General features: G+C 48.5%; 3 protein-coding genes across 3 annotated transcripts; all 3 read right to left on the bottom strand.

Annotated features, from left to right (window-relative positions):
* Window positions 1-484: 484 nt before the first annotated feature.
* On the bottom strand, window positions 485-1,333 carry LOC125955453 (uncharacterized). Its single transcript, XM_049686587.1, has one exon. The coding sequence runs from the start codon at window positions 1,331-1,333 to the stop codon at window positions 557-559; it is 777 nt and encodes a 258-aa protein (XP_049542544.1). The 3' UTR covers window positions 485-556.
* A 5,754-nt stretch (window positions 1,334-7,087) lies between these two features.
* LOC125956186 (uncharacterized) lies at window positions 7,088-8,785 on the bottom strand. Its single transcript, XM_049687805.1, has 2 exons — window positions 8,634-8,785; window positions 7,088-7,507 (listed from the first exon to the last, which is right to left on the bottom strand). Exons 1-2 carry the CDS (start codon window positions 8,766-8,768, stop codon window positions 7,223-7,225), a joined length of 420 nt encoding a protein of 139 aa, XP_049543762.1. The 5' UTR covers window positions 8,769-8,785; the 3' UTR covers window positions 7,088-7,222.
* Window positions 8,786-8,943: 158 nt separating this feature from the next.
* LOC125955451 (uncharacterized) lies at window positions 8,944-11,635 on the bottom strand. The gene is made up of 3 exons (XM_049686586.1): window positions 9,372-11,635; window positions 9,152-9,284; window positions 8,944-9,075 (listed from the first exon to the last, which is right to left on the bottom strand). Exons 1-3 carry the CDS (start codon window positions 11,633-11,635, stop codon window positions 8,944-8,946), a joined length of 2,529 nt encoding a protein of 842 aa, XP_049542543.1.
* Window positions 11,636-26,724: the final 15,089 nt, after the last annotated feature.

Here is a 26,724-nt window from a genome sequence, read left to right as displayed (position 1 = left end):
GTGTCTACTCTTTGTAATGCCATAGGCGACTGATGTTTTAGTTGCGCTTAACTGATTTTGAACTTTTAAGCTGCTTTCACATCGAGCGCGTTTAAACGCCACTAATAGACGCAGCAGAAAACACCGTTGTATCACATCAAAATATATGGAAGTGTTCACGGAACGCACCGAAAGCTATTTTTTTTAGCTTTTGAAGAGCTTAAAAGTTGGCGTTTTTTTTTGAATCTGTGAAAATCTACAGAATTGCTGCGTTTTTTTCAACTGACAGCCGGTAACAGCTGTTTCATGTGTAAACAAATCGACTCAAGACGCTAACCCGAGACGTGGTAGAATGAATTCGTTTGTGGAAAAATTAATTGGTGAAGTGCAGGGACATCCAGAAATCTACGATGTTCGCGACGCGGATTACAAAAACTATACAAAAAAGCAACGGGCATGGAATGCTGTAGCATCTGCACTGGAAGTGGAACGTAAGCATGGGGCAAAGTAGCATTGAAAGTGAAGTGTTGGCTTTGTTATGAATTTTATGCAAATGCAAATGTTTATTGAGATCCTTTCACTGCTCAGGTACTTGTCCGTCTCTTTCGGAAAAGTAATCCGAAAACAGATTGCGTATTTCTTGGGCAGCAATACTTGAACGCTGATTTGTGGCATTCATCGGCGCCAAGGCACTCTCTGCATTTGGTATTGTTTCATCCTCGACGGAACTTTCGTAAAGGTGTTGCTCACTATTTCCTTTATTTAAAAGGAAATTGTGCAAACAGCACGCAGCTTGGACGATTATGTCCACATTTTGTGGGTTGCACTCGATGGCGCGCAGAAAGATGCGCCACTTTCTTGATAGGATGCCGAAAGCATTTTCAACGATGCGCCGTGCCCGGCTTAGCTGGGTGTTGAATTTAGTTTTTTTGGCATCGTTTACTGAATTTGCTTTCGGATATGGGCGCATCATGTATGGCTGAAGAGCAAAACCTTCATCGCCAACCAATACATGTGGCATGTCGTCAGCTTTGCCCGGCAATGGCTTAGGAGGAGGTAATAAGTTTGTGCTTATATACCTTTGATAAAAGTTGGATTCCTTGAATATGCCGCTGTCGCTGTGGCGCCCATAATTTCCGATGTCAACTATTAAGAATTTATAGTTGGGGTCCTCCACAGCAAGCAAAACAACAGAAAAAAAACCTTTATAAGAAATATAACTGGACCCGGTGTTTGGTGGGCATTGTATGCGCACGTGTTTGCCGTCTATTGCACCGACACAATTTGGGAATCCCCAGCGAGTGGAGAACCCATTCTCACTTGATCGCCAAGTTGCAAGCGATGGTGCTGGCATATGAATAGGTTGCAATACTTTCCACAATGCTGAGCACACTTGGGGGACAATGTAAGACACTGTTGAAATGCCCATTCGAAAAGCTAGTGCAAGGTCGCTGTACGATGCGCCCGTTGCCAAAAACCTACAAAGAAAAGAAGAACAATGATCCAAATGAGTTAATTGAATCAATTTTTTATTGCCTTCAGCTGAATACGCCAAAATAAAATGGAAAGCGGTACGCGACCATTATTTGCGAAAAAAAAAAGGAGCAGAAAGGTTCTACCGGGCAAGCCGCAAGTACCGGAAAGCAAATGGTGTGGCAGCAACAGCTGCGGTTCTTGGATGATACCATCAAGCAGAGGCCATCATGTTCTAACAGAGCACCACCAACACCGCCCCCCCTGGTTCAATATGCGTCGCCAACTGAAACAGCGGAGAGTTCGTCCGCAACAATAGTACGGACAGCACCACAACCATCAGTTCCAGCAACAGCAGGACCACAACCATCAGCTCCAGCAACAGCAGGACCACAAACAACAGATTCAGAAACAACAGGACCACAAACAACAGAGACTCCCTCAACATCACGCACAGGCCCTAGACGATCAAGAAACGTAGCTTCTGAGAGCAATCAAGAATGGGATTGCAACAGATTGATTCAGTATCTGCAATCTAGAGATAAGAAAGACGCTACTGATCATCTGTTCCGGTACTTGGCGGTAACGTTCAAGGCTTTGGATGGTGATATCCAGCGGGATCTGAAAACAGATTTGCTGGATCTGTTCCATCAAGCAGAACAGCGCCAGCTGGAACGCAATCAATAAAATGAATACTATCAAAACCAACCTGAGACAAACTACTAATCTTTCCCTCGGTGTTATGCTTCGTCTAAAGTTTGTTTGGCAGCCGGCAATTTCATCATGTATCAATTCGTGGAGTTCCTCGAATGATGCTCGAGACATCCGTAAATAACGAAAAAATCGTTCCTCGCAACCTGGTCCTGATAGTAGCTCCTGAAACAAATGATGAAATTCTCCCAATTCTTCTCTACGACGATTTATGGGATGCACCCACAATCGTTTTCGCTTTCTGGAAGCATTTTCAGCACATGCCGCAAATAAAACAATCGCTTCCACTTCTGAATCACTTAACTCCGAATCGCTCATTTTGCCAGAAACCAAAATTTCCCGATATTTTTTTGGCTGCTTGATTGATCTCTCGGACGTAAACATCAAGAAACGATTTTTTTTAAATTTCTAGGAAATCGTTCAAGCTAAATTTCAATTTAAGCCGGCTTCAAAGGCAAACTTTTGGTTTTGCAAGATATTTTATAAACCGACTTTTGATTCAAGCTAGTTTCACGTGGCTTAGCTTTTATTTGATGCATAATGCGCAACGCCTCAGTGTAACCAGGGAGTTTAAGCTTTTGCGTCAAAAAACGCCAACTTTGGCGTTTTTAAAAACGCGCTCGATGTGAAAGCAGCTTTAGATGTGATAATCGCGTTTCAGCGATAGCGTTTAAGGATGTTAACTGTTGGTGGTGGCGCGTCGTGTTGTGGATGGGTATAGTAATGGGGTAATGCCTTTTCGGGTGGGTATGGGTAATGTGAGGCTCTGCCTCCACGTTTTGAACTATATCGAACGGATACACCTTGTGTTTGCTCAGAGGATCTTTTATTGGTAGTGTAACTACAGTTTTAAATGCGGGACGTGTCGTGTCCACGCATGAGTCGTAACGTATGTCCGCTCGTCGCGGGTTCGGTCGGCGAAAGAGATCGCTCTGTTTACCGTGTAGTGGCAGGTGTGTGGCCCAAGCTTGTTCGAATGTGAACTTGGCTTGAGTCAAGTCGGACTTTCCTTTTCCTCTAATAGTTTCGATGCTTCTTCTGGATTCTTATGCGGCACCATCAGCAGCACATCATCGGCATATGCAATCGTTTCCACTCCTTCCGGTAATTCGATTTCCAGAACACTATTGTACATAACGTTCCACAATGTAGGGCCCAAGATGGACCCTTGGGGGACTCCAGCCGTTAGTGGTCTGGACATCGGACCGTCCTCGGTGTCATAGATCAGTCGACGTTCAGAAAACCAACTGGCCAATAGTCTCTGGATCTCTGCCGGTGTCTGCATCCGCTGGAGAGCCGCCGCGATCTCGTACCAGCTTGCATTATTAAATGCATTTTTGACATCGAGAGAAACTAACAGGATGCATCGATTTTCACTATATCTGGCACGCACCGACTTGCAGGTCTCAACTACCCTCTGTATGGCCTGAGTCGTTGACCTGCCACGACGAAATCCGTATTGATTCGGTGACAATCGTGGAGTGTCCGAATCCTCCAGATGTTCATTGAGGCGGTTAAGAATGAGTCTTTCCAACACTTTACCCGCCCCATCTAGCATCCCGAGAGGACGGAGTGATGACGACTCACCAGGCGGCTTTCCTGGTTTCGGCAGCAGCACTAATCGCTGGGTCTTCCACGGTGTTGGAAAGACCCCCGGACTCGAAACACTCCTGGTACACTTGCTGGAAAACCTCCGGATGTCCCTTGATTGCTACCTTGAGGGCTGCATTGCTAATACCATCCAGCCCCGGCGCTTTGTGGGCGGCCAAGTTATTGGCAATGAATATCAGCTCCTCCTCCGATACCGAAGAGATCCTAGAGTGGTCTGTATCTTGTCCAGTGGTTGCTACCGCCGGCCATTGGAACGGTGGATGATTCGGGAACAGATCGTTGACAATGCGCTCCAGCTCTGCTCTGTCACGTTCTGGGGGGGGGGGGGGGGGGGATGCGGCTGCCCCGCAGGCGAGCCATCACTATCCGGTATCCTTCACCATATACGTTATCCTCGACCTCCTGGATCAGCTGCTTAAATTGGTCGTTCTTGGCGGACTTGATCGCTTTCGTCAGGTCTTTGCGAAGCTGAATAAGTCGGTCGTTGGCGCTTGCCTTCTCAGTCGGGTCCGTGAGGCTAGAGACACTATTATGTACGGTATCACACTCCTCGTACAATTGGCCAATCTCTGGCGTCCACCAGTAGACTTGGGGACTCCTTGAAGGACCTCTGTTTTTTTACCGTTCCATGATTTCATCGCAAGCTTTAGCCAGTCCACTGACTAGGTGCTCAGGAGATGCTGTTGCTGTCTCTGAGAAGCGCGAAGATCTGAGAGCAAGTCCGAGTGCTTCGGAGTTGAACTGTCGCTGCTTCCAGCGCCTACCAGCAATCCGCTGACCCTGTTGTCGATGGTGGGGGTGTAGGTCTGCCTGATGTTGGCGAGCATGAAGTCGCTGCGGGTCATCCGGCCGGGTAACGGAGAACAGCAAGTAACGATGATCGCTGTAAGAATACTTCGTGACCGTCTGTCACGTGTCACCGCAAGCGATGGAGGGGCTTGCAAAGGAGACATCCACTATACTCGGTCCAGCCACACCGTTCCCGAGGAAGGTGGGTGTATTGCCACGATTCAACACCACCAACCCGAGTTCATCCACCAGCGACAACAGGCTCTCCCCCTTTGCTTTTGTGCGTGAGCTACCCACCTTTCATGCCAGGCGTTGAAATCACCAGCCAGCACGACGTGGGGGTGCGCTCTAACCTCGACTTCCACCTTGTCGAGGAACTGATCAAAAGCCGTCACAGTAGACGATGGGGTAATGTAGCAGCTGATGAATGTGATGCCGCCAATCGTCGCTGTCACCATTCCACCATTATCCGTGATCCACTGCTTTTGGATGGGACGTGTTCCTGTGGCGATAACTGCTACCTTGTCAGCTTTGTCAACCACCCAGTTGCCGTTGTTAGGTGGTTTCCGGTAAATTTCGCATGCTAAAACCACGTCTGCTCCCTCATCCTTTGCAACCTTCATCAAGATATCTTGAGCGGTCACACTCCTCGCTAAATTGATCTGCAGCACTCTCAATTTAGCGGGTACTTCCCGTGCTTGCTGCATTACGTCTGGGAAGAGGATGGTGGTGTGGCACTTTCGTCACTAGAGCTGAGCTGCTCGATCGTGGCTCCTCGTGACTGTGGTTCATTACTTTTCCACCGGACGGAGGTGGGGCTGCTTCTAGGAGCGATCTGCCCCCGCCCGCCTGGCAATTCCGAGCCAGGTGACCCTCCTTTTTGCATGTATAGCAATGATGTCCTTTTGGTGCTGGCCTCTTCCGCGCAGGTACCATTGTGACCCTTGCGCGACCAACAGTAAGGATTTTATCGGTTACGCGCAACGCTATACCCGTCGGTAGCCGGATGAATCCCATCTGCCAGCCGTTATCGCGACGAACCAGATTCACATCCTCAGTGCCCACCATAATCGCATGGTCGTTTGCCAGGGCCTGCACGACGTCCTGTGGCGTGGCATCCATTTCCAGGAGCTCGAGGTAGAGCGAGCTCATCTCCCTGATGAACCTCGCTGTGGCCATGTTATCATTCATTACGGGGTAGAGATCATTGTTATCATTTGTATGTAAAAACCCTGTTCGCACTTCCTCGGCGCCGGCGCCACTTACTCATTACGGAAGGAGTTTTCGATGACAATTTTCGGTCGATGCTTCAGGGCAAGCACCGCTGTAGTCGCATTGATGTCCTCTATCGTCTCCGCACTCCACTCACGACCGGCGATTTCCTTCGGCACACCACCGGCACCATTCACGTACCGGCTGGCAACGGAGCATCTTTGTTCGAAAGGTCGAAAGGAAAGGTTCGCATCCTTCACCTCCACCATTCTGCGTACCGGTAACTAGCACTCCACGTATCATCGGATGAAGTACTTGCACCGGCTGCTGTGTCTACTGCACATGATGTACCGAATGCTGCTATTGCGCCTGATGATGATGCACGACACGACACATTCTCGTCAAAGTTTAATATGGAATTATGGGCATCCTGTGGGGAAGGGAGAATCCGTGTTAGTGTCACCGTGGATTGATACGATCCGGTACCGGCGTACTTACCTCTCCCATAGCCTTTCTTATCATCCGGTGTTCCTTCATAATATCAGTAACTGCGTCACGATCACGATGCTGCGGATGCTGCGGCGGACAAAAAACAAACACGTATTTTCGGTGAACTACACTTACCTCAGCTTACTACGATGGTACACTACTGTTTCACTTATTTTACACTACATTTTTTCACTAATCTAAACGTTTTTTCACTTGTTTTAACAAGCGAAGATGCAACCGACGTTGTTGTTGTTTCAGGAATTTTCGTGAAATTGAAACGTCAAACCGATCGGTCGCGTGTTTATGTTTCAAATCCAAATTCAGAAATTATATTTCACACGATTTGGTGTTGGACAAAAGATTTGGTGTTCTCATAAAAGAACTGTTTGAGCCTTCAAGGGGATTTAGTGTTCTCATAGGAGAACTGTTTGAGCCTTCGAGGGGATTTGGTGTTCTCATAGGAGAACTGTTTGAGCCTTCAAGGGGATTTCGTGTTCTCATAGGAGAACTGTTTGAGCCTTTGAGGGGATTTGGTGTTCTGATTGTTGTCAGCAGCAGAACTGTTGGAGCCTTCAGGGGGATTTATTGTTCTCCTCATGAGAACTGAAGGCTACCTATGGTTGTGTTTGCACGAAACATAAGTGGTGTTTTTATTTGTCCTACGTTGTGTTCCCTTTTTTTTTTGTTTTACAACCTTCTTGAGCACACTCTATTTTCCGCGTTGTTTCCGCTTCGCTTTTCTAGAGTGAACTGACTCTTCTATCTAGCCGCGTTGCCAATCCGAGTTCCCGCCACGCTTGGCGAAAACGACCAGTGACCACCGGCAACACTGAATGATATTTCAAATTTCAACATAAAATCGTTATTAAACAATCTGCGCGAACATCCTCCCACCCTTGACAGAATGTCAATAATTCATAGTCATACCACTTCCAACCCTACTCCTATTATCTTAGCATTATTCCTGCGAGTCAGGAAGTAAACATATTTTGGTTATAGGGCGCGTCATATCGCCATGTGCGGTACGAACACTCACTACCCGCGGAATCCCATCCTTCCCTGGATGGATCTTAGTAATACGAGCCAGAGGCCAACGCGTAACAGGCAGCATCTCATCGATCAGGATCGCCATACGTCCAAGGCGAATTCCATTGTTACGGGACGCGCGCACCGTATCCTTCTGCAGCTCCTGTAGATATTCGCTCTTCCAGTGCTTCCAGAACTGCTGTACCCTCAGTTGCATCTGCTGTAGGCCGCCCAGCGAAGAAGGACTGATCCCCGAGTAATCCGGCTCCGGGAGAGCCATCAACGAAGATCCAATCAGGAAGTGCGCTGGTGTTAGTGCTGCCAGGTCATTTGGATCGCTAGACATGGGCAGCAGTGGGCGGAAGTTCATGACGGCTTCAATCTGGCACAGGACGGTACAGTATCCTTCGAACGTTAGACGCGCACCACCCAGCTGACGATATAGATGTTTCTTGGCGGTCTTCACCGCCGCTTCCCAAAGGCCGCCGAAATGAGGCGCCTTCGGTGGCACCAAATGCCATGTGATCCCTTGATCCGCACATGCAGTTGAGATGATGCCCTGATCCTCACTATTGTTGAGCATCACGAACAGTTCCTTTAGAGCGATCCGGGCACCCACGAAGTTGGTTCCATTATCAGAATGGATATGGGCAGGCATACCTCGACGAGAGATGAAACGACGCAAAGCGGTTAAAAATCCCGATGTAGTAAGATCACTTACCAATTCCAAATGCACCGCCTTTGTGGAAAAACAAACGAACACACAAAGGTAGCATTTAACGCTGGCTGCTTTCCGGTGGGCAGGTTTCATATACAGCGGTCCAGCGTAGTCCACACCGGTGATTGCAAATGGACGGCTGGGAGTAACACGAGATGCAGGTATCTGGCCGATTTGTTGCTGAGCAGGAACAGGATGCGCTCGATTGCATCGGAAGCAGTTCCTCACCACCCGCTTCACCAGGTTTCTTCCATCCAATGGCCAGTATGTTAGCCGCAGATGAGACAACAACAACCGCCCTCCAGCATGCATCTGGCGACGATGCTCATGCTCTGCGATGAGACGGGCGAGGGGATGATGTTTAGGAAGAACAGCCGGATGTTTCGATTGATACGGCAGACGCGATAATTCCAGCCGACCGCCCACACGGATTAAGCCATCTTCGTCGAGGAATGGATTCAAGAGCCGCAGCGCCGAAGATTTCGGGAGCATCTGACCCCCACTTAACAGTTTGACTTCAGTTGCAAACCCATCTTGTTGAGCCAAACGCACTACAACGTTTCTGGCGATAGTTAGTAGCTCTGCGGCGATTTGCAATCTACATGGTTGCCTCTGATGGCTGCACCTGATGGTTGCATTCTGCTTCTTGGGATGTTGGTTCTTGTTGGCAGCAGCACGATCCCCTGCTCGCTGCCTTGCCTTGCGGATGAACAAGACACAATGAGCGATCACTCGAACTAAACGGTTGAAGGTAGACCATCGCTCAAACCAGGGATTCACCCTGCTTGTTGTTTGCACTGCTACAGTACACACTTTCATTTCAATTTCCGCCTCTGCGGAGGTTTCTGGCACATTTTTTGGCCAGCTTTCTTCAGCCATTGCCAGCCAGGCGGGACCCCTTGTCCAAGCGCGTGCATTTATAAACTCTGAAACCGTTAATCCCCTGGATACCAAATCTGCAGGGTTGTCTGCTCCGGGAACATGCCTCCAGGAGCAATCACGAGTGAGTCCTTGTATCTCCGCAACACGATTTGCCACATAAGTCTTCCACTTATTAGGCGGCGATGCTAGCCAATGGAGCGTTACTGTGGAGTCGCTCCACAATATTGGCTTGGTTGATGATATGCACGTGGCCGTTTTTACTCGGTTGTAAAGCTGTGACCCGAGCAGAGCCGCGCAGAGCTCTAAGCGAGACAGGCTCACTCGCTTGAGGGGTGCGACGCGGGACTTTGAGGCAAGTAGCGTTGTCGTGATGCGTCCACTCTCCTCGGTGCACCTTGCATAAATGCAAGCACCATATGCGGTTTCCGAAGCATCGCAAAATAGATGAAGCTGGATTTCGGAGAGTGGCTGTAAGCAGTACCTGGGGAACCTTATTGACTCAAGCAACGGCAACTCACAATGAAATTGGTTCCACTGTTGAGCCAGCTCATTCGGAATAGGATCGTCCCAATCTCCCTTCGCCAGCCACAGCTGCTGCATGAGAATCTTGGCCTTCACAACAATTGGACCCAACAGGCCCAGGGGATCGAACAGTTTTGCTATGCTCGATAGCACACTCTGTTTAGTGGGAGTGTCGATGTGATTTACTGCAGCCACCTTGAAATATAATTCATCTGTTGTTGGCATCCAACATATGCCTAACGCCTTAATTGTGTCACTGTGACCAACGCTTACTGTAGCTCGTGTAGCCACCTCTTCCACTCTCAATCCTTCAAGAACTTCTGGCTGGTTCGAAGCCCACTTACGAATTTCAAATTTGCCTTTCGCGAGCAGCTCTGTCAATGATTGTCGCAAATGGATTGCATCTTCTTCATTGTCAGCACCACCAATGAAGTCATCCACGTAGAAATTATCGCGTACCGAGGCCCCAGCCTCTGGGTACTCCGATCCCTCATCCTCCACTAACTGCAGCAACGTCCTTGTAGCGAGGAAAGATGATGGTGCGAGGCCGTACGTGACCGTGTTGAGTTGATACGTTTGGATCGGTACCTCTTGATTGAATCTAAACATTATTCGAACTAGCGACCGATCCGACTCATCCAATAATATTTGGCGATACATTTTCGCAATGTCACCGATTAGTGCGACCTTATAGGTACGGAACCTCATGACGATATCTAATAGGTCCTTCTGGACGACAGGTCCAATGCAAAGGGCTTCGTTCAGGGAATAACCCTTAGCAGTCTTAGCTGATGCATCGAAGACCACTCTAACCTTGGTTGTAGTGCTATCTTGTTTGAACACCGGATGATGTGGTAAATAGTACGAACATAATGGCTTGCTCTCTTCTTCTGGGGATAATAGGTGCATGTGTCCCATGTCCAAGTACTCGTGCATGAATTGATTGTAATCACATTTTAACTCTGCATTTCGATCCAGTCGTTTTTCCAATAGCTCAAACCGACGTAATGCAGTCTTTTTACTGTTACCAATCATAGCGTCGCTGCCTGGCTTGCGCGGCAGCTTCAAGATATAACGCCCTTCCTCGTCACGACGTGTTGAGGATTTGAAAAGCTCCTCGCAGTATTGCTCCTCTGGCGTATAATTTGTCCTAATTTCCACTGATTCCATTTCCCAGAATTTCTCGACTGCTGCTTCAAGTGATACCATGCACGGCGGATTAATGTCACTGTCTACTCGGACCGATGAACTTGCAGATTCGGCTCCAACTGGACCGGTGGCTACCCAGCCAAAGACACTATTTAAGAGCACTGGGTAGTGTGGATGCGGCGCCATTTTCTGGTTACTGAAGAACTGAGGATAGTGCCGCGCACCTAATATAATGTCGATCGGTTGCGACTTGTTAAACCAGGGATCAGCTAGCCTGGTATTGGGTGGCAATGACACCTTTGGGAGCTTCAAATCCCAAGAAGGTAGCTTTGATACTAGTTTGCCCATCACTAAGAATTGAACTTTCAGCGAAAATTCCTCGTGGCGTGATTTCAACTCTGTGAAAACCGTGCCCTTTGCCGGGCTGATGTGCTGTCCGGCGCCTTCCAACGCAATATTTGCCTTTGCCATAGGTAGCTGAAGGCGTTTTGCCAGCTGTTCTGTTATCAAATCGGGTTGGGAAGCACTGTCCAACAAAGCACGAACCGGATGCGCCACCCCGAACGCATCGATGATGTTCACTATGGCCGTTTGGAGCACCACACTGCCCGCATTAACCGCCATCGCGCTGATAACTGACAACTCTGATGGCGGCTCGACGCTCGTCGTCGTTTCGTCGTTGTTGATGATCACTGCAGAATTGGGCTCCGCTGCACGGCTGCCGGTGTGCAACAGTGAATTATGGCGTTGCTTGCACTGCTTGCAGCCATATTTCCACGGGCATTTGGCACACATGTGCCCTGCACGCAAGCAGTTGAGGCAATGTTTCAGCGTCATGATGGTTCGACGCCTTTGTTCCGGTTGCTGGGACAGGAATTTAGGGCATTGCTGAATCCAATGCTCCTCTTTGCACATGGCGCATCTGGGCCCCGGCTTCGTCATGGCCGCGAAGCTTTTGAAGCTGGATTGCGCCGATTTGTTTGCCCTTAGCCCCCTCGCATCTCGATGTAGGGCATTATCCTCCTTGGCCTCGTAGGGTTCCACACAGCTAGCATCATCCACTATTTCGCCCATGTATTAGGCGAACAACTCCAAGCTGGAACCGGTTTTCCCACGGCGGAACGCCGCCCACCTCATACGATATTCCGGTGGTAACTTGGCGACGAGGGACTGCATAAGACAGGGATTTTGAAGATGCTCCGGCAAATCCGCTGCCCTAATGTGATCGCATAGTCCCTGTATTGCGTTACCAAACTTGATGATCGTCCCAAGTTTGTCCGGCTTTGGTGTGGGAGCTTGCTGCACCTTTTCAATGAGGGCCTGGATCAACCATTCTGGCCGTCCGAATCTTTTCCTCAGCGTTTCTATTACTTGCGGCACCGACTCGGGCAATATGAGTCGGCCCTGGACCGCTTCCAGGGCAGCACCCTTGAGGCATCGCTGCAGTCTTAGCAGATTCTCCTCCGGTCTGTAACCGCACAGTTGAGTCGAATATCTGTAGCTTGCGTAGAAGGCCGGCCATTCTTCCGGCTTTCCTGTGAAGGCCGGCAGTTCCTTGGCCAGAGCCCTTCTGGCCGCCACCTGGTCCCGCCGAAGGTCCCAATTATTTGGCGATTCTTCTGCTTGCGCGACCGGCCTGGTTTCAGCTTGGAATGCATTATCGGTGTTCGCAATCCAATTACGTAGTCGATTTGATTTCGCCGACGCCACACTTGCGGCTTGACTGGCAACACTTTCTTCCTCCAGAAGATCAGCCTCAATACGGATTTGCTCTTCCGCGAAATGCTTATCAAGCTCGATGGCTTGTATCTTCGCTTGCAATTGCGCGTCAATGACCTCCTTGGCTGCTTGCTTCTCGTCCGCAAGGCGCTTCAGCAACAGGGCGCGCTTTGTCTCGCGCATGGATGACGTGGTTCGCTGTGAAACTGCCTTCACTGACTTCCCGGAACTAATCATGTGCTCCGCGGCTCCGTCGTCTGCCACTGCTTCCGAGAAGACGCTGCTAGGCGACGACTTCTCGCTTGGCGCGTCGGCCAATTTCGGCTTGGCCCTGGCGGCTTCTCGCGTTACAATAGGGGAGCGACCGGGCGTATGAAAACCCTCATCGTCGCGCAACCCCCGCTCACGCTTTGCCTTCTGCTTCTTTGGAGGCATTGTTCAATAGCAACACACACACGCAACCGAAAGAAACAGCCCGAAACCACAACACGCACTCGCGGTGCAGCACTTTTTCCGGAATGTTCCTCGAGCTGATGCAACAGCTCTCTTTCTCTTTTGTACGGAGCACGGTCCGTTTTCACTGACGCGCAGCGGTGCTTCCCGGAATCGATCCGCAGACAAAACACCCGGCACGCAGCACGAGTCTTGGTAACGCCTAATACGCAGCGCTACCGGCTTCGGGTTGTGACGAAATAAAACACACACACAAACGTAAGTCTTGTTGCGATTGCGTTTCAACTCTCAACACGCGGTTTTCCTTTGCACGAAAGTTCTTGATCGGCTCGAACACGACGATCAAACAACTATGATTTTAACCGGCCGAAATTTGCTCTCAAAGCACTCCGCGCACGGTATTCTTCAGGCCGCAACACGATGCGATTCCAAACCGGCTGAGTTTCACGTGAACACTCAGCTTCGCGCCGCTTGGAATCTAAGAAACTGCAAACCGCATTTGCAGAATCCTTTCACGTTATACGGCTGTTCCTTGTGCTAAACACACACTCACGCAAAACGAAAAAGTGGTTGGGGTTACGGCTCAACCCTCAACACGTAGCTCGACCACCGCTGTTGTCCAATGTTCAATAGTTGTCACGAGAATAATGCCTGAGAATCACACGAGACCCTCAGCACATTTACCGATCGGGTTCACCCACGAACTCCCGCACGCGGTTGTCTCTGACACGAACTTTTCTGATCGGACCGAACACGACGATTATCGCACTACCGTAATATCCTGGTCACGGCACCAAATTATGTTTGCACGAAACATAAGGGGGGTTTTTATTTGTCCTACGTTGTGTTCCCTTTTTTTTTGTTTTACAACCTTCTTGAGCACACTCTATTTTCCGCGTTGTTTCCGCTTCGCTTTTCTAGAGTGAACTGACTCTTCTATCTAGCCGCGTTGCCAATCCGAGTTCCCGCCACGCTTGGCGAAAACGACCAGTGACCACCGGCAACACTGAATGATATTTCAAATTTCAACATAAAATCGTTATTAAACAATCTGCGCGAACAGGTTGCTTGGGAGGTTACGCGGTCGCTTACACCGAATTCGGTTACACCGGACACCGGAGAATGGTGGAATGCTCGATCACCACGGCTTTCGCGCTAGTCAAAACAACAACAAAGCCGCGCTAGCCAAAACAATGTAGAAACACACTCACGCTGGCTGAGACAACACAAAACACGTCCGATCAGCTCGGGTGTTACTTTGCGACTTCGATATCGATACCACTTGTAATTGAAACTTCAATTAAATTAAATTTATGAATCGTTTGTGATACGTTCTGCTATTATTATTCCTCTGGCAATCGCCAACGTGAGCGCAAGATTCTGATGCAAGAGTTTTGTGTATACCGTACGATGAGTAGTGTAACAATCGAATTGAGGCTGCTCTAGTGATGATATGTCCCGATGCGATCCACGTTGCACTTGACCAGTCTTCTAAAGATTTCCTTTGTATGGCTCCCGCTTTGCTGCAATAAACAATGTATCGTAGACTGTTCATTCTGGCACTAGAATCTGGCTGTTCAATCTGGCACTAGAACCGCTTCGGGGGACGGATAGGAGTAACCACACTCACGATGAGCACACACTATCAATGCAACTGATCTATCAAAAAGAACACATATCGAAGGTAAGGATTTCCGAGAAGTGTTTGACGCTTCATGTGACCACCCAGGCTCTGGGGGCCGCCGGCTTGTGCGCTGTTCTTTGTGCGCAGAAACAGGCAGCTCGCAGCTCCGCAATCTCGTCGGTCCACCAGTAGACTGAACGCTCGTGTTGTATTCCGGGAGTGGTTGATGCTCTCCGCATTATCTCGTCGCATGCCTCCGTCAGCCGGCTGGTGACGTCCGCGACCGTTTTTGCGTCATTCAGTCCACAAGCATCCAGGGCCAGCTTGTACGCCTGTGGATCGAACTGCTCGACGCACCAGCGCCTGAAGGCAGCTCCCGTTGTGTTGGGGTTGGGATATTCGTCACCTATTGACGAGACGACGGCCCACTCTGTCGCTTTAATGGAACTGAGAACTCGCTGACGATGCCGCACTGCCTACTACGCCGGATCACAACACTCGTAGACACCTCTGTCCCACCGAGCGTCAGCCTGTAGCTAGGCAGGCGTGTTAGCCGTGACAACGACCGTACGGTTGCCGTGACAACGGCAGATCAACTGAAGAGAGCTCCTCTAATTCACGCCGCACCGCCTGGTACGCTGGTTGCCGTAGCAACCGAAGATGCACTGCTTGTCCCCGGTGTAAGGAATTGCTGCCGTGAAAACGTTGGCGTTTACCGTTGGCGATACATAGTCAATTTAGCAAAGATTACATTTTTTCCATCTAGTAGGCCATGAAATTACAAAAATAGATTTCTACCTTTTTCGAGTCCTGCTATCCATCGCCAGAAGAGTCACGGGGCTCTAAATGGAATTGAACTTGTTTTTACAAACTATTTCCTGAACACGTTGCGTTCACCGTTGGTGATCGTTCGCCGGGCATGGTCGGACCATGTGCGGCAGTCCGCCACATGCCAATCCCATACCATGCTCTGCGTCGAGAAGGTGACGTTGACGATGGAGGTCGCGCCAGCGTGATTACCCATGAAGGTCGGGGTATTACCCACGTTGGCACAGTAAAGTCCGCTACCCTCCATCGTCTCCATTAGCGCAGTGCCCCTCCTGTTGTTACGCGTGCTCCCCCAGGCTGTGTGCCACGCGTTGAAGCCACCCCCCACCACAACCTTGGGACGACCTCGCAGCGTGAATTCCAGGCGGTTGAGCATGCACTGAAACTGATGAAAATTCCAGCGAGGGGGAGCGTAGCAACTTGTGTATGTGACGCCACCGATGTCCGCTATTATCACTCCGCTGTCCCGGCACCTCACTCGCTGGATGGGCTGTGTACCGCAGGCGTAAATCGCTGCAGACTGCCCGATGGCGGACGTCCATACTGCTGTCTGCGGGATCCTCCATGGGTCGGACACCAGAACCACTTGGATCGTCTCCTGCCCGGCGACCTGGATCAGGAGATCCTGTGCCACCTCACTGTGATTTGGGTTCTGCTGAATTACTTTGAAGAGGAGGCACCACTAACTCCTATACACGCTCGAGAGCCCGTTGGATGCTCTCCACTGCAAACAAGGCAGACTGGCTTGCTGGTACACTCATTGGCTATGTGTCCTTGCTGGCCGCATTTCCAGCAGCAGTCGCGGCGGGTCTTTTCTTTCGGTACAGTGCAGCCATCCTCGCGGTGTCCGAAGAGGTGGCAGCGGTAGCAGCGCGGCTGCAGCGATGACGTAAGCAGTTCGAAGGTATTCACTGCGCCCTCTATTGGCACTCTCTTGCCATTCAGCTGGTGGGCATATCTCGTCGGCAGTCGCACTACCGCCACCTTCTGTTCATTCCTCAGCGTGCTCATGCTGACGGTCATCGGCACCTCCTTCGTCCCGAGGAACTCGTTGACGGCCTTCTCTACAATGGTGCGGCATCGGCTCCTGGTAGCCTTGCTGACGCTGCTGCTTCTTGGCAGCGGAGCGCGCCTTGACCTCCTCGGCTGTTGGAACGACGAACCAGCCCGCCTCTTGGGGGTCGGTCTTTTGACGCCACTTTGGAGATCCTACCGAGCTGCCGTTTCCCACGATCTGAGCAAGGGTCTACTGCTGTGGGGGCTGCGTCTGCTGCTGTGGGTGCTGCGTCTGCTGTTTCTATTGTTCCGGGAGCTCCGGCGCCAGGCCCCAGGCTGTAGCCATATGCATGAACTGCATGAACAGTTGCTGCATGCGTGGCTCAAACTGCTGCTGTTGAGATAGGTGTTGGTTGCGGCTGCTGCAACTGCTGCGACTGCTGCAACTGCTGCAACTGCTGCGACTGCTGCATCTGCTGCGACTGCTGCAACTGCTGTTGCTGCGTTTGCGGTTGCTACTGCTTCTGGGGTTGCTGCTGATGGGTCTGCCGCTGCTGCAGCTGCTGTTGCTGCGCCTGCTTATTCTGCGCCTGCTTGTGCTGCGTCGGCTGCAGCTTCTTCGACTCTGGCTGCTTCTGATGCGTACATTGTTCCGTCAGTTTGGTAATCTGCTGCACCAGCTCGGCAACTTTCTAGTTCAGCTCTTTCTGCGCCGCCAGCAGCTCCATGTTCTGCTTTCGTAGCTCCCGTTCCTCCTGAAGACGGGCAATGATCTTTGCCGCTTCGTCAACAGGTGTTAGCACGACCGCTGGGGACATAGCCACCACGGTGGTGTTTAGGTCCTCTCCCTCGTCCTCACTCATTACCATTTCGCTGCCGCTACAGCTTCTGTCCTCCTCCATAGCACTTGTGGAGTTTTTCGGATACCTCCACTATTTAACTTTGACACGGGCTCTATTGCGGTGTTCAGTGTTTTTTTATTTGTGCCGTATTTGATCGTTTGAACACTGGAGATTCAATACAGCTTCGTCAGAAGCGGATGTTAATGGTATCGATTTAGACACTGTGATTAGTCAACGCACTCGTCGCGCTGAGGGTCGTTAAGACGTCTGCCTGCCTCGGCTGTTCGATTAGAAGAGAGCGCATGGGAGTCCTCAAGCGTTTGAGGTGGGTCCCCACTGCGCGCGATGTTTTGGTGCGCGCGAGCGCTTAAGGCACGTCCCCACGGCGACAAGGAGTAGAGGCAGCTTCGTTGGAGCGGCCGCTACAGACGCATTCTGCGGCTCTTTGGTTGGTTCGTTCTGGCAGTCGCGGGCCAGGTGACCAGTTTTATTACAGATGTAACACCCCGCCTTGGCCTTCGGATTGGGTCTCTCGCAGACCAACCTTTAATATTTTACCCACCAACTGCCCTGCTTTGGCCTTTCGCAGCTGTACGTAACCATTCAAGGAATCCATCTCTCCGATATACCAAAGCGATCGATTCCAGGTCTACCTGTTGATGGTGTTCGTCCTCTAGGGCTTGTTTAACTTCTTGTGGTGTCGCGTCCGTCTCGAAACAGCGGAGGAAAATCGTGATGAATCTGGCTGTCACTATCCCTTCGACTCCTTTTTTGACAGCATCAAAAATGGCTGCACCATTTACCCCCTCTTTCAGTTGTATGAGTATTGTTTTCTCGCCAATCCGTCTTGACTCCATCATGTCACCTTATACATGGCTACGTACGACCGAGCATGATTTGCAGTGATGCGGATGAAGACCGACTTGGGAGTATATACTCTGCGGATCGGGGACAGTCCGTGTGGCTCCGGGCTGTCCATTTGTCTGGCTTCGGTATAGCTGTAACTTCAACTGTTCCGAATACCTCAAAGTCCACCAGCCTAGCCTGGTCATCTTCTCATCCAGGATCAGTCCCTGTCAGTCAGAGGGACTCTCGTGCGAGCGGTCACGGAGCGGGGATGGCGCGTTGCGCATTGATCGACATCCGTAGAAAGCTTGCTAGAAAGATCCTAAACGTTTCCTTTCAACCAGCACCATGAACCTGAAAGCCCCAGAAAGGACAGCGTTACGATGTAAAGTAACTCGACTTACTGACTGACTTTTATTCAAGATATTTTGAAGGTATATGTTGCAATTTTAAGCTCTTTAAGAAGGTTTTAAAAAACTGAACCTTTATTTTCACTATTTCATCGGATACCACAGGGATGAAGAGCGATATACACTGCGCGGAAACCTTAAACATAAAATGTGTCACATTATTCCATTCAATAATAATCCAAAATGCTTACTCACCCGATAGGAATACTCGAGGGACTTATAATCTTGACCAGCTGCGAGAAAGCGGAGAGTGATAATTAATGTATCCTTCGGTGTTATCGCTAGCCTCATTTGCGTATCCTGCATTCGGATTTTCGGCGAAATGCATGTAAGGATGTACTGGAAGTCGTCCCTAGACAGCCGCATGAAGTTTACTACTGTCTGGTCGAATTCCTCTCCCAGTACCCTGCGTAGAAGGGCGCTTGCATTTTCGTTTCTTTCACGAAGCATCGGCTGCATCCATAGACGACGTCTTTGCCGCCTTAGTTGCAGCAAATACAACCGAATGAAGTCGCTCCAAGACTCTGTCCATTGCAGCAGTGCATCATCCGTATTCATTTCGAAGTCCAAATGCAAGACACCATACAAAATTTCCACACAATTTACTTTGTTTTAAACAACAAGTTTGAATAACAATTTCAACAGGACGCCACGCACAGTTCGAAAGGGTTTGTTTACATGTACGAATTTCCCCTCGCATTTCTGCAATCTCTGGTGCAAGGTCTGTTCTCGGTTCCGGCTGGTGTGCCGTAGGTTGCGTGCTATCGATTGCCTTGGCGTTCATCGCGTTGATGGAACGCCATCGCTGCGACTCCAGGACCGCTAAATGCTATCGCCAGCTTCTCATTCTCTGGTCTCTGGTTTGCGACTAGCAGCTGTTGGGTGCGCTGGGGCAGGCGTGCGGTCCAGAGGCTGTAAAGTTGTGTGTCGCTCGCGGGGTGTCCGTCGCGATCCGAGAGCAATCTAGTTTTTTTTCTTTCTCTTTATAATCGCATGGTTTGACACACTTCTCGGCGTCTTCGCCAAACCGATAGTGGTACCAGTATGTTGCATATTGACGTTGCCTCGACTTTTGTCTTTTTCGTGACCGCTCTCTTCGGGATTCGCATTGTGACCGCTACGAGCTGCATCTGGCACGCGTACTTAGTCCATTTGGTTTTGGATTTCATCATTTGGTATAGCTCGTTGATCTCTTGGCGTAATACACTTTGATAATGTCTAGGACCTTTGTTCTACTACTCTACAGTGTAGGAGGATTTTTTTCCCCGCAGTGTTTGTAAATTGATTGACCCTTTGGGGAACGATTTGAGCTCAACGAATTGAGTTCCTCTTCAAGGTCGGCCGAAATGCTTTTGCATAGCCCCTGTTTGTAGTGCGACTTTTGTTATCTTTTCATCTTCCGGTTGGAAAGTAAGGAAGTTCGTTTTTAGTGATGCTAACTTATCCATCACCGCTTCATAGTCCTTTTTGGTATTTGTGAATACCGCAATTCCATTTTTAGTTAATTTGGTGGTGTAATCCACTACTCCAGCAATTATTATTTTTCTGTGCACGTCTCCCAGTGCAGAGCTGTCTACTATAATCGGTGGTTGCTTCGACTTCCTTGAAATGGAGTCATAACCAAGGAGAAGTTACCACTACACATAGCCGATAGCGTTATCGGTGTCGTTCAGAGAAAAAAAATCGTTTTCATCTTGCCGCGACTAGTGGAAACTTCCACCGTCTTTCCTTAAACATTGGCACCACGAAACTCAGCTACTGTGGTATCAACTTAATCACTCCACATTTGCTTAACAATCAACAGCCAATTTTGACGGAATTGCACTAATCAGTCTCAAAAGCACTCATGCACTTTGGTACATTTCTCATATTGTAAATCATATTGATATTCTGCATGTACATGAGTTGCTACAGACCGTGGGTTAGCCACTGTCCAGGTCTCGTTAGCCTCATAGCACTCATGAATCTTATGCAGGCTAGAAATATACTTAATAGCAACAGCATCCGATGCAACCCATCTATGGGTATGAAGAAGAATCCCTGTAGGGTTACAATTTGTCACCTTGCAAGATCCCCGGAAAGTTCTAGCCTACAAGTCCAAGGAGGCAACTTCCACAGCATAATTTAGCTAATCCAGATTATTGGTGATGAAATAAATAGCAGCTTTGGCGTCTTTGTGACAAAAGTTTCCAGGACCACTAGTATTAAACCAATATGCTAATATATGATTGGTGATACAGGGGGCCTGTTTGCATTCTCCATCTGCAAGTAAATGATCAGAGAATTTACTTGTAAATGCAAGTTATGGGTTTTTGGTTGCGACAGTTTGCGTCGGAGGCCAATTACACACTACTTTATTCTATCAAATACAATATGTTACACAGTCACAGTTGCTGATGCAGCAGTTCATCGGAACGCGGGCGGTGGCGAACGCAGACGGTGGCGAACGCATACGGCGGCGGACGCAGACGGTGTCGGGTGACGAGTTGCTGTCGCTCGCTGCAGGTGTTGCTGACTTCGCTGTCCGGCAGTGCGGGATTTACCGTAACTCCTCCCCCCTTGGAGTCTTTGTCCTCAAAGATGTTTTGGCTGGAATACTATTGCATTATCGTCGGTGGATGTTGCAATAGCTCTTGGCTGCTGACTGTTTAGCGGACTAATGAGTTGTTTGTCCGATTCACGCTTTACGTTGATCTGAACTCCTCTTGCTGGTAGAACATAACGTGGCACACCAAAAATCACTATCACAATAACTAACATCGTCGTTAGTCCCAACGAACTAAAGAGGTGGATTTTCCATGTCAATGAGTTGGTTTGCCATTTTTTTTAATTAAGAGACAAAAAAATTCGCCGAATTTCACTTGTCACTTGTTACGTTTGTTAGTTGCACTTGTTGCACTTATTACGTTTGCACTTTTTTAGGTTTGTTAGTAAGCACTTTTTTTTACGTTTGTTACTTTGCACTTTACGAATTGTTTCTTTCAACTTATTGACTAGGTGTGAGTGTGTAACTTACAGGATGAACGTTGATAAACGCATTGCACGTTGCAGCTTCTTTCAATCCTAGCCTCGGCCTTTGGTTCTGTCTTCCTTCTTGTAGAGTGGGTTTCTTCACCACGCTCGTTTATGCAAATCCGTTATTTGCTACCGGACGGTGTTAGAACCGATAAACGAGTTCCTAAAATAATTGAAAGGAGGTTAAAAACCGCTTAATACACTTACTCTTTCTAAGATAAGGGGACTATTCGGGCGCCAGTTATGGGTTTTTGGTTGCGACAGTTTGCGTCGGAGGTCAATTACACACTACTTTATTCTATCAAATACAATATGTTACACAGTCACAGTTGTTGATGCAGCAGTTCATCGGAACGCGGGCGGTGGCGAACGCAGACGGTGGCGAACGCAGACGGTGGCGAACGCATACGGCGGCCGACGCAGACGGTGTCGGGTGACGAGTTGCTGTCGCTCGCTGCAGGTATTGCTGACTTCGCTGTCCGGCGGTGTGGGATTTACCGTAACTTGCATTGTACTCCGTACTGTACGGTGTTTAACATTATAGACAAAGAGTCACTCTCAACTAAATTCTCTCCCATCCAGTGACATTCGGGATAAGGACTATCTAGGGGATGTCTTTTTCTGTATTTCTGATATTGTGCCCTACATAGAGCAGACGATATCGTTTTGACCTCCTGGAGATGGAATCATAACCAAAAAGACTTCTGCTACATCTAGTTGTCCCCTTGATTCCGACACATGAATAACCGGGATGAGGGAATTGTCATATATCTTGTCCATTTCCATGTTGACATCGTTTGGTCCCGGTCGACCGAATAGATGTTTTAGGTCTTGCATCACCTCGGGCACTGATTCCGGAAGGATCAGTCTGCTCTTGACTGCTTCCAGTGCCTCTCTTTCTAGACTATCCATGAGCCTCTTCATACTTTACTGGTTCGTAGCGCGCTCACCTGGGCATATCCGGATCAACCGTGTGTCCGAAATGACACCTGACGGTTGACCAGGAGACCACCGCGACTACACGGTCGTCACCAGGGTTGTAGTTGCGGTGGTGCTCGTGCAGTGCGCGTTCGTGACCCACCACCGCCCTAAGTGCCTTTCGCGCTAATCGATACTCCGACAATCTTTCGATCCTACGCTCGGCGTTCTTTGTGCTGTGTAGCTTCCTACGCGGCTTGGTGCAGGTTTTGCGGAGCTCTCTTATTTCGTCCGTCCACCAGTATGCTTTCTTGCACTTTCGCCCGCCTGGTCTGGATGGTGCCATGATCTCGCTACAGGCTTTCGACAATCCATCCATTACTGATGTCGCATCCTGGTTTACTTAGCCGAATCTTAGCGCATCCAGTGCCAGTTCGAACGTTTCGGCCTCAAACTGCCGTCTGACACCCAGCCCGTTGGCTTACTTCGTCTAGCCCTCTTTTCCCGATTCTGTGATCCTCCCTGCAGTGGTGGTCTTCCTACAGTGTAGTATAAGGCAGCATGATCAGAGCCTGTTTTCTGGATCCACACGCCAGTCGCCTGGGCCCGCTACGTTGGGAGATGCGAACGTCACGTCAACGATCGATGTTCGTTGATCGCATCTGCCCAAGTACGTCGGGCTGGTTCCGCGGTTTAGCAGGGTGAGTCCTGCCAGGTCCATTGCCGCTAGAAGTTCTAGACCCCTGGCGTTTGTGACCCTACTTCCCAAGTCCTCCGCCCACGCATTAAAGTCCCCTCCGACCACTATTTTTGGTCTACCCCTGATCGCCTTCAAGAGCGTATCTAGCAGACCGCGGTAGTGATCCATGCCGCACTTCGGTGGAGCATAGCAGCTGGCAAACGTCACGCCACGTATGTCAGCTACCACGAGGCCTACATAATCCTTGCTGCGGATTATCTGGAAGGGATAGTTCCCGCAAGCATAGATGGCGGCTTTTTTTTGATGGGCCCTCAATCCATCGCCCTTGGCTGGATCTGTTGTTTCGATACCACGCCTAGTAATGCGCTGTGATCAAGGCCGCATCCACATCACTCTCCCGGACCCTTTGAGCAAGGAGGTCCAAGGGCGTCTTTACACCGGTTGGTGTTTAGTTGCGAGACATTCAGAGGTTTGTCTTGCAGGCCCCCGGGCATTTCGCTGCTCCTGTGCGGTGATTGCCTTCGCACGTCAGGCATTTGGCTGCCTTGTCGCAGTTCTTCATCCGGTGCCCCATTTCGCCGCATTTCTTGCAGTGGTTGGTGCGATCCCGGCCCCTTGCAATTCCGGGCATAGTGACCCCGTTCCAAACACTTGAAGCAACGCTGTTGCTCCAGTGGAACCGGTTTCGCCATCTTGACCTGGCAATTGGTCACTCCGAAGAATATCTTCTTCCCGATCAGCTTGGTTGCTGCCCTTGCCGGCATCTTGATCCGTACTCGCAAGCTGTTGTCCAAGCTTTTTCTTGTCGTTGCGGACATTTCCACCTGGGAGTCCAGATTGTCCTGGAGTGATGCCATGATCTCCTCCTTGGTGCACTCGGGATCGATGTTGTTTACTTCGATCTCCGCCATCTCTGCCACGACGAACGCTTTCGCCGTGCTCTGGAGGCAGTCGTTTATCGAAATTATCAATTTTCGGTCCGAATGACCTTTTTAAAAAAATTGAACTTTATTCTCTAGAAGCTGGAACAAGACTGAACGTACGCGATCGATGATGATATCCGTTGGCGGTCGTCAGCGATGTCCATCGTTCAGCGATGTGCAGCGATCAGCAAAGTTCAGCGGATGCGGGTCGTAAACAATCAGGATGGTGAGATGTGCAGCGAGTGGATCGCTATCTGTTTGCGATAAACATTCGGTGTTGGCGATAAACATTCGGTCGGCGGTAAACATTCGGTTGGCGGTAACTACTCCCCCTTTCAGACGTCGAGCCTTCTGGGTCGAGCCAAAGTGTCAGCCAGCGTCGGCGGATGGTGTAGATACGAATCCTCTTTTCGTCGAGTTCCGTTGCTTTTGCTTAACACTGCTGGTGATAAGCTGGTTGATTCGTTTGGGTCTTCTTCTCTTTTGCGACTGTTCCGATCTGGATGATGTGATTGTTCTGCCTTGTTTTTGAAATGGTGTAAACAATTAGAATGATGACACAGCACGAGGTGAAGGAGAGTCCGCTCCATAAAGGCCAAGCAATTTGAGATTGGGTGGTTTGCAGATGCTGCAATCTCCTAATATTGGTGCGATTTACATTGTTGACTCTGAAGGGTTTTTGTATTTCGATTTTTGTAATGTTTAGGTCGGTTGACGGAGTGAAAAAAGGTTTTTCTATTACCTTTAAAATGGTATTCTTGTAGGTATACGTGTCAAAAGAAATGGAACAATTCTCGTATGTTATTAGATATGAGCTTTCTAACATTCTGTCGGCTGCTCCGCAGGTCGTTTCCAGCATGCCGTTTACGTCGTTCAGTAGAATAGTTGCTGTTCCCATTTCTGCGACGGGTGTATGGTTTTCTATGGTTTCATAATTGCACTGGCTATTCATTCCTCTTATCACATTGTGTATGCACTCGTCGGAAGATATATTTTTGATTTCGTCTAATTTGCAGATTGTCCAGTTTGACAGTTTTGGGCATTCAGCATTTAGCAGATGTAGAGTAGTTTTGCTTTTGAAATATTTTTTTCCAGGGATTTTGATTCGCTCGCCTTGGTTGATTATAGGTTCTATCCGCAGTTGTTTGAAGATTTCTTCGCTGAAGTTTGGGATTCCTATTCTATACAGGATAATTTCTCCGTTAGAGACAACTGATGTTGTTGCAAAGTGTAGTGCCTCGTTTTTGAATTTTTGATTAATTCCCTGATTTTCTAATAATTGTGCTATTTCTTCTGCTTCTATTGAGTTGAGCAACTTACTGTTGATGATGTTTAATTTTGATAACGCTATTGCGTCTCTAAGTGTTTCAATTTCATCACTTAGGATCCCTAAGTTGAACAAGATTTTGAACGATTCTAAGTCGTTAGATATGTCTTTGAAATTTTGCGCGTCGTTTACCGATTTTTCCATTGAATAATTTGAAAGGTTATTTAATGTGGCCTGCAGCTGCTCATTAATATTTCTTTGAAGGTTGTTATTATTTATGACCTCATTGATTGTTTTGTTAATTGCTCTTAGGTCATCGGCGTCCGGGGAACCTGATAGCCATTTCCACCCTCTGCCAAAGGCGTCCCATCTTTTGACCCTATTAGGTACTATCTGATCTAAATTGTCTCTGACTGTTTTAAATTTATATTCCAGTAGGATATTTGATACATTCTTCGAGATTGTGATCTCTTCTAAATAGTTAATGCTTAATTCTAACTTAGTTAAATCTATATGGTGTACGATTTTAGTGTATCCTTCTATAATTCTTCCGTTCCCGTGGGAGGTAATAGCAATTGGATTTTTGTCGAGGTTGTGGATTTGAAGGGATCCAAGGATAAGGGGTATTCTGGGGAAGATAGAAATAGAGGAACGCTTACATTATTTCTTCTTGTTTACATTTTTTATGTTTGTTGAATGCAGTTTTTGATTTTTTCATTCCTTACTGTGACTTCTTTCTTTCTTTTGAACAATGTGTTTTTTAAAGATTGGTTTGTGCTTGCTCTTGAATATTGTTAGCGAGGAAAGTAAATTTTAAAAGCTTTTTCTAGCACTTTATTTTCTCATTCACTTTTCACCAGTGATTCTATCAGAGAGAGCTGAAAATTATGTGTTCTTTCTTCCGCTTTACTTTCCTGACTATTCGCGCGCTCGCGATCGCGCGCAATCGCGCGCCTTCTCTCCTGATCCCGCTAGAGGGCGTTCACTTCCCTCGACTGTCACCGGTGGTGAAGTACCAAATCGTGTTTTGGCAACAAATATCTTATCTTTAACGAAGATCTCCTGTCCTGTTTCTAATTCTGGGGGTTCCTGTCTATTTTTGTTGTGAATGTTTAATGGTTTTTCTTGTTTTTCTTTAAGACGAACAAGGATTTCATCATACGTATTATGTCTGATTTCGTCAATCTGTTCTATAGGTATGGGATGGTTTGATTTTCCAAAAAGAATTTCCTTGGGTGTTTTTCCCGTGGTTGAATGTATTGTTTCATCGGTGCCCATCGTAGCATGAAAACTACTAGACCGATCGATTTGGAATTTTGAACACTTAATCTGCACACTATTTGCCAGGTAGCCCCGTTGAGTTGTTATAAAAATTCCTAGTACTTTTTTTAAAATAATTTTTTAATTATGTAAAGTATCGTTTTTTGAGGCAATATCGAAAAAAGCATCACTTTTTCAACTTCAAAAATCTGCCAAAAATCGAAAAATAGGAAATTTTATAAAAACTCGACGGGGCTACTTGGATAAACTTATAATCTAACAAAAGAATATTGATTTGTGAATTTATGATGACCCGTCACGTGGCTACGATGGGCACCGTAAAAAGTACATTTTTACAAACT

Source organism: Anopheles darlingi, chromosome 3 (assembly GCF_943734745.1).
Source record: "Anopheles darlingi chromosome 3, idAnoDarlMG_H_01, whole genome shotgun sequence".
Taxonomy (NCBI): domain Eukaryota; kingdom Metazoa; phylum Arthropoda; class Insecta; order Diptera; family Culicidae; genus Anopheles; species Anopheles darlingi.
Note: the sequence above shows the minus strand (reverse complement) of the source record. Positions and strands in the feature narration are given on the sequence as shown.